Genomic DNA, 13,313 nt, shown 5'->3' with positions numbered 1-13,313 from the left:
TATCCTGCATAAGATTTGATATTTGTTCTCTCTCTCCCTCTCTCTCTCTCATACATAAAAGTGGAGGTACAGTACATCACGACCATGTTCTCATACATGTCCACTCTACTCAGGTCAGTGAGAGGGTCTGGACAATCTGTTGTCAAAGAAATATAGACTCAAGACAATAATATAAGTATTAATATCTAAGATTACTGCAGTATTACGGTGAGTAAAATTCGATCCTAACCTATTTCATCTACTCACAGTCCAGTTGTGATGGACTCATAAATCATAAATATTAAACATGTTCAGTATTTACCTTCAGCGTTTTGTGTTTTGCTCAAAATACAGGGTTTCATTATTTGCTCTGGTCCGTGACTCATCGTCTGTTACTTACACCCACTTTCAGTTGATCTGTTTTCATGCTTAACCCTTTCATTAACATAAGTGTTCACAGTTGTGGATAGTCTATAAGCTCTATAGACTATTTGCCATTCTCAGTGCAGCATCAGGTAGTCTCTGGCATAGCAGCCTCCACTATATCTTTACAAACTTTTCTTTCTACACAAATATATAGATTTCAGAAAACAGTTAAAGATGTACTTCAGATGCATTATGCATCAGTACTAATCTGTGTAAAATGCTTCAAGAATATTGCTATATTTTGTTCAAAAAATTTTTTTTCTATAATTTTGGTCATCAAAATAAAGACCTGAATTAGACCTGAGTGTTAACAATTTTTCTTTATAAACACACTGGAAGATTATATTTTTCAGTTTCAGATAATGTTCATTCCTTTTTTTTTTACTCTCGGTATTCCTACACAAGGACAATCCATTTACTTTTTAATGTAAGTGATATTTAGAAATGTTTTGTTATGTTGTTGTTGTTTTTTTTAAATAATTTATGCATGAAAGGGTTATTTTATTTTCCAGAATGGTGAGTCTACGTACAGATTGGGAGAAGAGCGTGAAGTGAAATGTGAAACTGAAATCTGTAGGTGGTTTAACCCACAAATCCACAAAGCCAAAGCTGAACTCTAACACAGACTTACCGCACTTCAGTTCACTGTGAACTGTGTGTCCTATAGACTGTTTTTTTTTTTGTTTGTTTTTTTTTTTTGCATGCCTATTTTTTTTAATGAACAACTGAGGCTGAGTGTGAACATGAACAGAATGAACATCAAATTTATGTTTTATAAAATAACCCTTTATAACCCCGTCACATCCTCCAAGAGTGCGATTTGCTCTCACCAGCTTGTCACACCACCAAAAAAAAACAAAAAAACACAGCTGTAGGTTGAGAGTAAAGTCATGTGTCATGACCATGATGTCCACATGAACTAGGGGTGTGTCATATTTGATTGACAAGCTGTCAAAATGCATCATCTGTCTGACACAAACACAACAACAAGAAGGGAGAGACAAAAAAAAAAAAAAAACACTTGTCTTTGTTTTTGGTTTAGAAAGAAAGACAGCATTATGTACAATTTGCATCAGTAAAGTGACTTTCTACAGTGAACGAAAGAAACTGTCTTTTTGATTTATTTATTGAACATTTATTATTTATTATATTAAAATGATAGAATATTATGCAATGTAGCAGGTTTCTGGTCTTAATAATAGGCTAGAAAATGCAAATAATGACAGAAAATAAAGAGGACATCAAGAGGATCACCTGACTATTTGAATGTTCAGTGTAAATAGTATTGGTTTTACATATTTAGGCTATTTTTATTGTATATGTGTTATATTTATATTTATATTTATCATGTGAAGAAGTGGAGAATTAAAGGGGAAAAGGCAAAATACAGCACAGTGTGGACTTGTGTTGGTGTAGTTGTGAAGTTCAAATAATAAATAAATTAATTAGTAGATTTATTTGGAAGAATAAAGTGTGAGCTCTACAGTGTCAGTCTCATCAATGCTGGAGAAGTTCACACAGGAGATCCGCTGAATACAGTAACCAGTGCGGAATATTTCAAATCCCTGTCAGCTCCCTGCATAGGTGCACTACACACGCAGTGAAAAGACCGGACTGTTTTGCCCTATGTAGTGCCCTATGTGTCCATTTGGAAGGCGGCGTCGAGCCCGTGCCGCTTTTTAACCTCGCGCAGCTGCGCTTTAGCTGTTAGCTGTTAGAGGAAGATGGCGGCGGATAGCAGACGCGCTCGGCTTCTCCTGCGCTTCATCATGTCCCAGTGCTTCTGCGTGGTTGTGGCGCACGGGCTAAAACCAGGGGCTAATGGTAACCTCCATCCTGCTCCTCCGGTGGTGAAGGTGCCCGTGAACCGGCCCCTGAAGCTCGGAGCGCCGAATTCGGTGAATATGGGAGGCGCGGCGGCGGCGGCGGTCTCGCAGGCGAGGAGGGCGCTCAGCTGGAAGCTGGCAGAAGAGGAGGCCTGCCGAGACGACGTGAGCCGGCTGTGTCCTAAACACACCTGGAGCAACAACCTGGCTGTGCTGGAATGCTTACAGGACAGAAAGCAGGTGAGGTGGGACACCTGGGGACTTTCAGCCTCATTTAGCATGTTTACTATGTGGAAGTTTAACCAACAGGACTCGGGTGTCCATCATTAACCTGCTCATAAAGACAGAATGACATTCCTTAATGTTAATGTTTAATGTTTATCTCACAACATGAACCCTTAATGTTCACTCACAGTTCTGAAATTTTGTCTGAATGTGTGTTCTGTCTCAAACTTAAACAATTTACTGTCACCTAAAATTAGGACTGGGCGATTGGACATGGAAATGACATCCATGGAAATTATATCCATAGAAATTATATCTATGGAAATGGTATCCATGACAATATCTATAGAAGTGATACCCATAGAAACGATATCTATAGAAATGGTATTCAGTAGAAGTAATATTGATAGAAATGCTATCTGTAGAAGTGATATCTATCGAAATGGTATCCACAGAAATGATATCAATAGAAGTAATATCTATAGAAATAACATCCATAGAAATATCAATAGAAGTAATATCCACAAAAGTGATATCTATAGAAATGTTATCCATAGAAACATCTATAGAAATGACATCCACAGAAGTAATATCTATAGAAGAGACATCTACAGAAGTGATACCCATAGAAGTAATATCTACAGAAATTATATCCATAGATATATCTATAGAAATGACATCCACAGATGTAAAATCCGTAGAAATGATACCCATAGAAGTAATATCCATAGAAATGTTATCCATCAAAATGTTGTATCAAAATGTTCAATCAATAGAAGCGATGTCTATAGAAATGGTATTCAGCGATGGTCTAGTTTGATGGTCTTGACTGTATAACAATAACCTAGTCTAAAAATTATCACATTATTAATCAACCTTTTAATCCTTGTGTTCTCTTGGTGTAAAATTGACCCATTTCATTATTATTGTTATTGTTGTTATTATTATTATTATTATCATTATTATTATCCAATTTTGCTCTCTTGGAGCAAACAGTGAACGGTGCAAATGCTGGACTCAAAGTCCCAGAATGCATTGCAGCTATGTAGCGCTGAGATTCGGCACAGACCTGAATCGGCTAGTTAGTGATTTACGAGATAATAATGCGATGGTGTTGATGGTGGTATTAGCATGAATGTTGAAGCTTTGGAAGCTGATGTGTTTGAGCAGAGTGTACCGATGAGGAGGTGAGAGAGCTGGACAGAATAAACACTAAAGCGCCGCTGCAGCGCTCTCTTTAGGTAGAGATGAAGCGAGGGGTAGTTCCCACAGGCGTCCCTCTCGGCAGGTATTCGAACGACATTGTGAACAGCGTGCATTAAAACAGCTAACGTGTCCATGTAAGAAGTTTAAATAAAAAAAAAAAACACAGAATTTTATTATAAAATAATTTTTTTTGTATATCTGAAGATCACGTGTTGATTGTAAATGTTGATATGCACGTCACTTGGAGTGAATTTTTCTTTTAAAGTGGAACCATAATTATTATTATTTTTTAAAGCATGAAACTTTGTGCTTGGTTCATTTTCTCTCTTGAACATGAAAATTTAATTTCTGGTACATTCGCAAAACCTCTTATATTTATATTACACAGACTGTGTTTAGGTTATATTCATTTAGACCAGAGAATAAAACACATCAGAGGTTGTTTTTTTTTTTTGTAAATAGAAAACAAACGGGTGAATTCCCTCTATCGCATTACCTCCATGTCTTGTTTGCACTCGTATCTGATTACATGCACATATGAGTAGGATCATCCTCCAGGCCTGTGCTTTTGTGTGTCTTTACTGTTTTCCAGTAACAGAGCTGTGTTCAGAGTTCGTCATTTCAAATATTAGTTTCTGTCTCAGCTAATAAAAGTCAATATGACCCGAGAACTCCACACAAGCCGGTGGTGACAATGAAAAAGAACAAATTTAAGTCTCAAGAGATTTTTGAGAATGACTTTTCCATGACGTCTTGTACATTGGGCCTCATTTATCAATCGTTTAGTAAAATTGTGTGTAAATACTTGCATAAGCCAAACCAAGCTAAAATTTTCCACCGGATTTATGAACGTTTCGGAAATGCTGGTTTTATTCGTACTCTCATGTGTCTCCCCCGCAAGGTGCACATCTGGATGCATCAATCCCTTCTTTCTATTTCCGATACAATAATGATGTCTGAGCGCTGAGTCTCAGCCCTGATACTGATCTGGCAATGATGCTGTCTTACTAAACAAGCCGATATATAATATATATTAAATCCAGCATTTCAGGCTAGTATCACCTGTGTGTACCCCTGACCGTCACACTTGTAAGTGCTCGTTGAACATCCCATTCCAGATTTATTCCCCTCTTTGCTGTTATAACATCCTCCTGTCTTCTGGGAAGCTTTCCACTAGATTTTGGAGCGTGGCTGTGGGGATTTGTGTTCATTCAGCTACAAGAGCATTAGTAAAGTCAGACACTGATGTTGAGCGAGGAGGTCCGGGGTGCAGTCAGTGTTCCAGTTCATCCCAAAGGTGTTCAGTGGGGTTGAGGTCAGGGCTCTGTGCAGGACACTCGAGTTCTTCCACTCCAACCTTCACACACCATGTCTTCATGGAGCTCGCTTTGTGCACAGGGGCATTGTCATGCTGGAACAGGTTTGGGCCTCTTAGTTCCAGTGAAGGGAAATTATAAAGCTACAGCATACAAAGACATTCTATACAATTGTGTGCTTCGAACTTTGTGGCAACAGTTTGGGGAAGAACCACATGGGTATGATGGCCAGGTGTGCACTTACTTTTGACCATATAGTGTACATTCATTATCAGCTTGGAGCCTTGTTACTTCTACAGGAATTTCTCTCAGAGTTGAAGTGTGAACTGAAGTATGAACTGCGCCACTCCATTGGAGGATGTGTGGAGTGTTTATTGATTTTCCTCTCTAGTGCCAAACACACTCTCCATTAACACACTGTAATTCCTCTTAGGATATATGGAGAAAAAAAAAACATTTTGTAGCTGTTAACTTCTTAAAAGAAAAAAGCATTCTCAGTTCATCACGTCGCTGCTGTCGTATGAGACTTTCTTACACCATCTTCTGCTTGTAGCTGATGAATCAAGCGTGTGTAATGCAAGGCTTGTCGACACAACGATTCGATCGTCCCTGCACGATCTTACAGTGGTGTCTACTCAGATTATATTCTATTACTTATTTGTACAAGTTTGTCATTTAACACTCATTTAACTCATTAGATTTTACTCTAGGCTCTTTTTTTGTTAGTTTTGCATTTGCTAAAAGATAGCTTGTTAAAATACCTTTTCAAACATGGGCCGTGACCTCGCTATGAACCCAGATGGTGTGGAGAAAATGGCTGTCCGTGGGCAATTTTTTATTTTTTTGGACTGAAACCTGGTGAAAATCAAGAAATCTTCTCCGTCAAAAATCTGCGACAGGCAAGACGTCACAAAACACTACAAATCTTTGAACTCGCCTTAAAAGGTTCCTTCGCAGCTCATACTCTGCGATGTCATCAGTTACCCTACAGAAACTTGCTGCCTCAGTGATGTCCGAGTAGTTTACATGTCCTCTGTTCTGGATGATTAAATCGTTAATCAAGCTTGTTTTTAGTAATGAATCAGAAGCAGGAAAAGAAATCAGTATTTTTCAAGCATAATGTAAGGGCCTGTTTTTATTTTTGTTTGATTTTGTCATACATGACAATCACCATTGCTGGCATGCGTGGACCGCATTATCTCCTTGCCATGTTTTGTGCACACTTCCTGTGTGTTTGGCTCTGCTGTTACACCAGTTTTCATCAGCAAAATGGCTGCAGGACATGGACATGCTCGTATATCGGTTTTAGGGCTGCGTATTGTTCGTCATTTGCCTTGCAGTATTTTTAAACCACACCGTGATGTAACGTGGTTAATGATTGATTGGCCAGCGGCATTGTGAACAAAGTTAGATATGTTCAGTCATGTCACAAATCATCTTTGTGTTTCATAAAACCTCTGCAGTGCTCTGGTCGTTTTTTTCAGGGGTCGTTAATATATTCTACTTCCCGGTGTTTTTTCGAGCAGTTCAGTAATAATTAACCAATTAACCGAGTTGCAGCGCTAACTCAAAGCCAAAGTTCTTTGGCCACAAAAGTTAACTTCACTTTAATTAGCATTTGTCCCCACCTGATTGTATGGTACGCTAACACATCCATAATATTCACATCTTGTTATTATTTCCGTTGTCATGTAACCCATACATGTATCCAAGTCCCCCTGCGTAAAACACGGCATTCTTCTGTGCAGCTTTATGAGGAGAATTTCAGTTTTATCACACTTTTTAAAGTTTGTCGCTGTAAAATATTTAGTCTGACATTTCACACCACATAAATTCCAGTATCTTCAAGTTTTGCTGAATAACAAATGTTTTCTTGTTCACTGTGCATGCTCATAGCACGGGGTATAACATAATGGGGTTGTAGAATGTTCATAGTGAAAAATATGTCCAATAATGAATCTGAACTTGAGACAATACACGACTCATTGTATTTTTGGTTAACGTTGTATGACAGTTTGGACTCAAATAAAATAAAGTATTGGCACCCTTGGTTTTGTTTGGGCTGCTCACAGTCATTACAGCAAGTCTGACTCGTGTTTAATAGTTCGTTCTGTGAGGTAGATGGACAACACCATGCACACTGAAGTGAAGTAGTGTTATCACTAGTACTGCTATGTAACTGGTAATGGAGACGGGTACTTGACCAGGGTACAGATAGTTCTGGATTAGTAATCGTACCGTGCTGTACTGCTCTGTCGAGTTGAAAAATCACTACAAGAAAACGACTGAGACATGCAGTCAGTCGACTCCTGGCCATAAGGAGAGAGTTGGACATTTTTTTTTTCTTAATGGGAACACTACATGACCCTTAGTTGCACTCTCAGCTAGTGGCACTTTACCAGTCCCTTTCTCACTTCCCCTTAGTCGTTTACTGTTTCTTGTTAGAGCTTGCTGTTCATCTTCGGGTAAATGATTTCTGCACTAAGAATTTTCTCTCTCTGACACTCGAATCCTCTACAGTCTCATACAGCTATCCACTAAGAGGCTTACAACAAACTCCTATTGGTTCAAAAGGCTTCTCTTTCTCCCAAGGGCTCATTAACACTTATTAGTCGACTTGCTGAGTCCAAGTCACAGCAAAATTGATACTTTTGATTCATTTGTTGTTTGCTTTGGTTTGTTTTCTCACTGTACATAATTTAATATAATATAATAAACGTTGCCTGAGAGGTAGGCTGGAAACGAATGCATAAAAGTCCTTCATTAATTAGTCAGAAATACGGTGAAGACAGAAAATGCTCAACAAACCTTTGAAAAGTTTTTTAGAAATAAAAATATAGATACACGCTCAATATATAATTATAGAAGTCACTAGTTTGTGTATAACATTTTGTGTATCACATCTGCTGTTTTTCTTGTTTTTGTTTGTCCTTTGGCTTAGTTCTACAGGAAAATGTTAATCACAAGCCAAATCACACAGCATGTTTGGTTCAATTCCTGTATTTGGGTCAATTGAGGGTTGATCTCGCTACAACAGAATCGCTCGAGAGTTCGATTGGAACCCAACTCTGGTACAAGTTTTAATTTTGTCCCCCAATAAAAATTGAGCCAGTCAGCGTATGAACCTGGAGTGATTGAGCTCTCCGATATTAACAAACACTCGTGGAAGCCTTGCTTCCTTCTCACATTAGTAATCGTCTTGATTTTCCCCACTCAAAGATGCGCTCTCGCTATCTGTCAAGGTAAATGGAGAATGTTTTGAGTTCATTAACGTGTCAAATCTAACACTTTACAAATATTTTTAAGGTAGTGATAATTAGAAGGTTATTAAAAACACTGCTAGATTAATTTGCCGCTCCAGTTTGAGTGACGAATCAACAGAGAAAAATGTGGAACCATTTCACGAGAGCTGTGAATCCAAATCCCACTTCCTTCCCGGGACTGCTCATTATTCCTCCTGGGGGTCGGCAGGTCTGTGCGTAGAGTGGTGAACACAGCGCTGGTTATTCGACAGCTTTATTTTTAGGAAAACTTACATCACTTATGCTGAGAGCTGTCTGTTACACAATGATGAATCATAATGATGTGTACTAATGGCCTATATGATTTCAGATAGAGCAAACTGTGATTGTCTCGAATAATTTGACTCTTCATTCCGGCAGACATGGCGTCACAATATGATGCCCTACTACATGTTTCATAATGTGATTTCGGCCAGTCCTAGTCATCCTGAACACAGGAGATGGTGTTGCCCTGTCACATTAAAACAGTAACAGAAATGTTACACCATTGACTTTTTTTTATTTGTATGATTTTTTTTTTTTTTTTTTTTTTTTCCCCACATTTATTTCACTTAAAATATGACTTGGCTGGTTGATGCATCGCTTCAGAGTCTAACAGACGCGTATCTTGAAAATGTCCCTGAATCATGTGTTAGGATATTTTTGTTCTAAAGGGAGACTAGGGGGGAAAAGACAGGCGGTAACTCTGGTCCCACCTTGGGGATTTCTCAACCAGAGGCCTGTCAGAAAAGGGCCTTAATGCATGCTAATTAGCTTCTTCAGTGCCATTATTTTCCTTTTTATTACCAAGTCTATGTCTGACTGCATCTCTGACAGCTGGTCTTCGCCTTCCAGGCCTTGAAAATGAGAGCAATATTTACTATTACTGTTACTATTTAGGTCATTTGGTTAAGCTCTGTTTGGGTTCGGAGTCACTGTTAGACACGATTACCCAGAGTTTTGTTATATCATTAACTATACTTTATTATTTTGAAGGCTCAGTGGAACATCTGATATACAGTAACATGGCAGAATTGTGTAGACTTTTTTCAGCATTACAGAGATTAGGATTATTAAACTTAAAACTTTTAAAAATGATGTACATATTGAGACAGCACGGTGGTGCAGTCTGTTAGCTACAGGATCCCAGTTCAATTCCCTGTGTGTGTGTGTGTGTGTGTGTGTGTGTGTGTGTGTGTGGTACCCTGCGATGGACTAGAGGTTGCCAGAGGTGTGGATTTAATCAATTTGATCATCTGTCAGTTCCCACCCACTAGATACTTCTCTCCTATCACACAACAGGAGCCACCCAAGAGCTTCCTCTGAGATACGTGAAGCCACTGCATCTTTTCACACACTCAGAAGAAAGCGCTATCTGCCCTCTTCTGCATACATGAGCTCAAAGAGGCACACGATTGGCTAGTATCGCTGTGATTGACAGGGGAGAGAGAGTCGTGCTATTCCTCCCACCTAGAGAGCACAGTCACAGGCTGTGATATCATCGGGATTCAAACTTGCTATCTTTGTCACCAAGCAGTTCTGATAGATCTGATAAACTGATAGATTGTGAAATGCTGTAGAACATGTTCTTGTTCATCTTTAAGAATAAGGTTTTATGTTTTTTCCCCAAGCACAAGGACAGTTTTCCATGCAGCGCTTGGTTTTAACCAACATTTATCCAAGTTCATGCAGTAAGCTTTCATTTTTGACCAATAGACCAAATGCGATGTGACTGTAAAGAATTTCTTACTACTACTTCTTCTGATCAGAATCAGTTTTATTTTTTATTAAGTAAGGTCAATGCCAAGTAACCTGATTGGTTCAGGTTGTCACAACTTCCTGTTTCTACTGTTGTGAAGCCGGGGAAATTATTATGGTTACTGATATATAAACCAGACTTTCATTGGACTGGCACATCTTGTGTACGTCTGCATATGAGATTAGCTCCCTGTTTGGACGTATTCCTGCACGATAGCCTAACCCTAACATAACCCTAACTCTGCATCCCTAAAGTGTTTTTCTTTGCCGCTTGAGTGTTGGTACCACAAGAAAAAACAGCAATCGGATGAACCTAGTGCCCACCATTTTCCAAACGTGTGCACAAATGTGACGTCGAGCCACGGTTTGGAAGAAATGCTTCTTTGTGACCGCAAACCTGTGATTATAAGCCCTGCTTGTAGAACGAGTCCAAAATCAAGTATTCGGACCAAGTATGAAAATGCTTTTATGCTGAGTTCAGCTAGAGATCGCAACTTGTAATTTCCTACATCCAACCAGGAAAAGCCAAAGAAAACAGCCCCTCGGCTCTCAGCCCTCAGATTCCTACTCGTGATCTCGGGGTAGTCTTCTCGTTTACGAGTTCAGGGAGTGACGTCAAATCAGCATGGCTGCTCACAGCATCAGAAGCATTTAGAAGCCTAAGCACTTCTTAACTTTAAATGAGTTATTCTGTATGTGCACTGACTCTACAGTTCAAAATTTGAGGAGGAACATATAATCATCACCGTTAGTTGGCTAGCTTGTTGCTAATAAAAGACGAAGGCATCCATGTTCCCCTCCATTGCGACCCCCCCAATTTGTAGTTCGAATGCAGGAAGGTCAAAAATTACCAATTGATCACAGTAACATATTAAAACAAACAAAAGTGAAGGAAAATAAACTATTAGAGAAATGAATAAATAAACAGTGCAGCTTGTGCATTATGGACAGAACAACATCGTGAGAATTGTATTTGAATGTAATTAATAGGTCTTATGCCTGTGCAGCAGTATAATGTTGAAGCTAAATGGATTTATTCATTTCCTTGTTGAACAGTGGCTGAAGTTCTCTTTCACCACTGTTGTGCCTTTCCTCGGCATGTCACCGAGTACGGCTTTAATTACTGCCATAATTACTTTGCCTGTGCGCAGCAGCAGCTGTGGCCTTCTGAAGAGCTAAATGGTGGCTATAAATCTCCTCTCCCCCAGGCCAGGAGGACGAGGTGGCCCAGACACAGCTGCACTGCGTCCGTCGCTCACTGCACACACTCCGTTTCATTTGCATTTTGAGCAGGTCGTCGCTCATATGTGCGATGTAGAGCGCTCGCTGTAAAACAAAGACGGCTAGTGTGACTGATGAGATTTTCCCGAAGGACTAACCTAGAGTTCAGTCGAATCCTACCAGGGGAAGAAAGACTTGTGAAAGAGATTAGTTGATTTGTTTGGAACAGAGAAGATTTGGTTTGTAAGAGGGGTGTGTGTGTGTGTGTGTGTGTGTGTGTGTGTGTGTGTGTGTGTGTGTGTGTGTGTGTGTGTGTGTGTGTGTGTGTGTGTGTGTGTGTGTGTGTGTGTGTGTGTGTTTAAAAACTGTATTTAAATGTTAATTGCTCCAAAGGATTGCTATTCAAAATGCATTCAAGTATTAATGAGCATATAATGCCAAACAGAGAGTGGACATAAGCAGTAGCTACACTGTGTATAAGAGAAACACAAAAAGTGAAATTAGCAATTTCTTATTTGTTTTTGTTTTTTAACTTCTAATGTATAAATATTAAAACTTTGCATGCCAAAAGTTTGTTCTTACAGTCGTAGTGTGTTTAAGATGTAATAGTGTGAAAGCTGGGGGGTGGAACCATATTAAAAGAGGCACCTAAACCCCTTCATTCATTCATTTATCTTTAGTAACTGCTTTATCCTGGTCAGGGTCACAGCAGATCCTCAGTCTATCCCGGGAACGCTGGGAGTGAGGCGGGAGAATTCATCCCGAATGGGACGCTAGTCCATCCCACACTCATTCACACTGAGGGGTGATTTATTTAGGGGTGGTGGAAGGAAAGCGGAGAATCCAGAGGAAACCTACAGGGATATCATGCGGAACTCCACACGGAGAGTAACCCAAGCTCAGGATCGAACCAGAAACCCTGGAGATGTGAGGCTGTACGTCCGTGCCACCCGTTTGACATCTTGTTTGGGGCAACAGTAGTGACCTGTGTGAATCACGTGACCTTTTATTTATAGCAGTAATATTTAGGACTATAATGTATGACCAGTGCCAGGAAAGCAATGTCAGAAAATTCAAAAACACATCTGAGAAGCGATGCCTACACAAATGTTGAGCATTGGTTTTGATTTGTGACAAGTCCTGAGAAAATACGCACAGATCTGAAGTCAGGATAAACGTTGACCAAAAATGAACATTCACAGAATTGTGCTTCTTTGTAGAAATAAATGCTTAAATTTAGCAAAAGCAAAAGTGTGTGGAAATAGAACAAGACAATTTCAAGCTTGAAATTAGTACAAAATGTCTAGAAATAGGTTCAATACTCTTATTGAATCTTACTGGTTGATTTTGATTTTATAGGCTAATCAGAAATATTAGATAAATTTGAGTATATTCAAGATATTTTCACTTGTTAGATGTTTCATGACAGGAACAAAGGTCTGTTTAATTTTTGTCGATTTCCAAACATTCATGCTGCATTCAGCTACAAGTCATAACTTGTCATTCCCAACCTCCGACTAGGAAAAACCTAAGAAAACGCCCCCTTAAATCAAAATCCCTAATTGTCAGCTTGGGATCGGCTTCTCAGCTATGAGTTGTAAACTACATACAGTTTATCTCTGCTACACCAGCTGTTTCCGCCCACCTGCAATATTCTCTAATGAACTCTCTCGGTCAAATTCTGCACCAAATATAAACAAATAAGTCATTTAACCATTTTTAATGAACACAAGAAGTGCACCATTTTTTTTCTTCCTTATACAGCAGGGTACTTGCAAGCCAGAAACGCAAATCATATTTGCTTGGTGAAAAAGCCAATTAACTTTAATGAGGAAGGATGTGGGATTGCAAAAAAAGGAACCTGCTTTTGGCAGCAATTAATTCTTCTTCATACCGAGTTCATTAAGGTGAACGTTAACACAAATTTGCAAGCCTAGGGAATGTAGGCTGAGAGGAAACGCTAGGGCCCTCTGTGCTGTATTCTTTAAAAAACCAACTACGGTAGAGTGATGCTAATGATTAAGTAGCGATCATGTCGAATTTCTGTTTCTCTTTCGCACGCACGCTCTCTCTCT

General features: G+C 39.2%; 1 protein-coding gene across 2 annotated transcripts in view; it reads left to right on the top strand.

The window, feature by feature from the left end:
• The first annotated feature begins 2,090 nt into the window (after positions 1 to 2,090).
• glg1b (golgi glycoprotein 1b) overlaps positions 2,091 to 13,313 on the top strand; it is a 44,095-nt gene continuing 32,872 nt past the window's right edge. The window contains exon 1 of one of the 2 annotated variants that reach the window (XM_026913966.3): positions 2,091 to 2,471. In XM_026913966.3, coding sequence (XP_026769767.1) covers positions 2,130 to 2,471 — 342 coding nt within the window. In that variant the 5' untranslated portion in view covers positions 2,091 to 2,129. The remainder of the gene's footprint in view (positions 2,472 to 13,313) is intronic. The other variant, XM_026913968.3, reaches the window with a different exon arrangement.

This window comes from Pangasianodon hypophthalmus, chromosome 6 (genome assembly GCF_027358585.1).
Source record: "Pangasianodon hypophthalmus isolate fPanHyp1 chromosome 6, fPanHyp1.pri, whole genome shotgun sequence".
Classification (NCBI taxonomy): domain Eukaryota; kingdom Metazoa; phylum Chordata; class Actinopteri; order Siluriformes; family Pangasiidae; genus Pangasianodon; species Pangasianodon hypophthalmus.
Note: the sequence above shows the minus strand (reverse complement) of the source record. Positions and strands in the feature narration are given on the sequence as shown.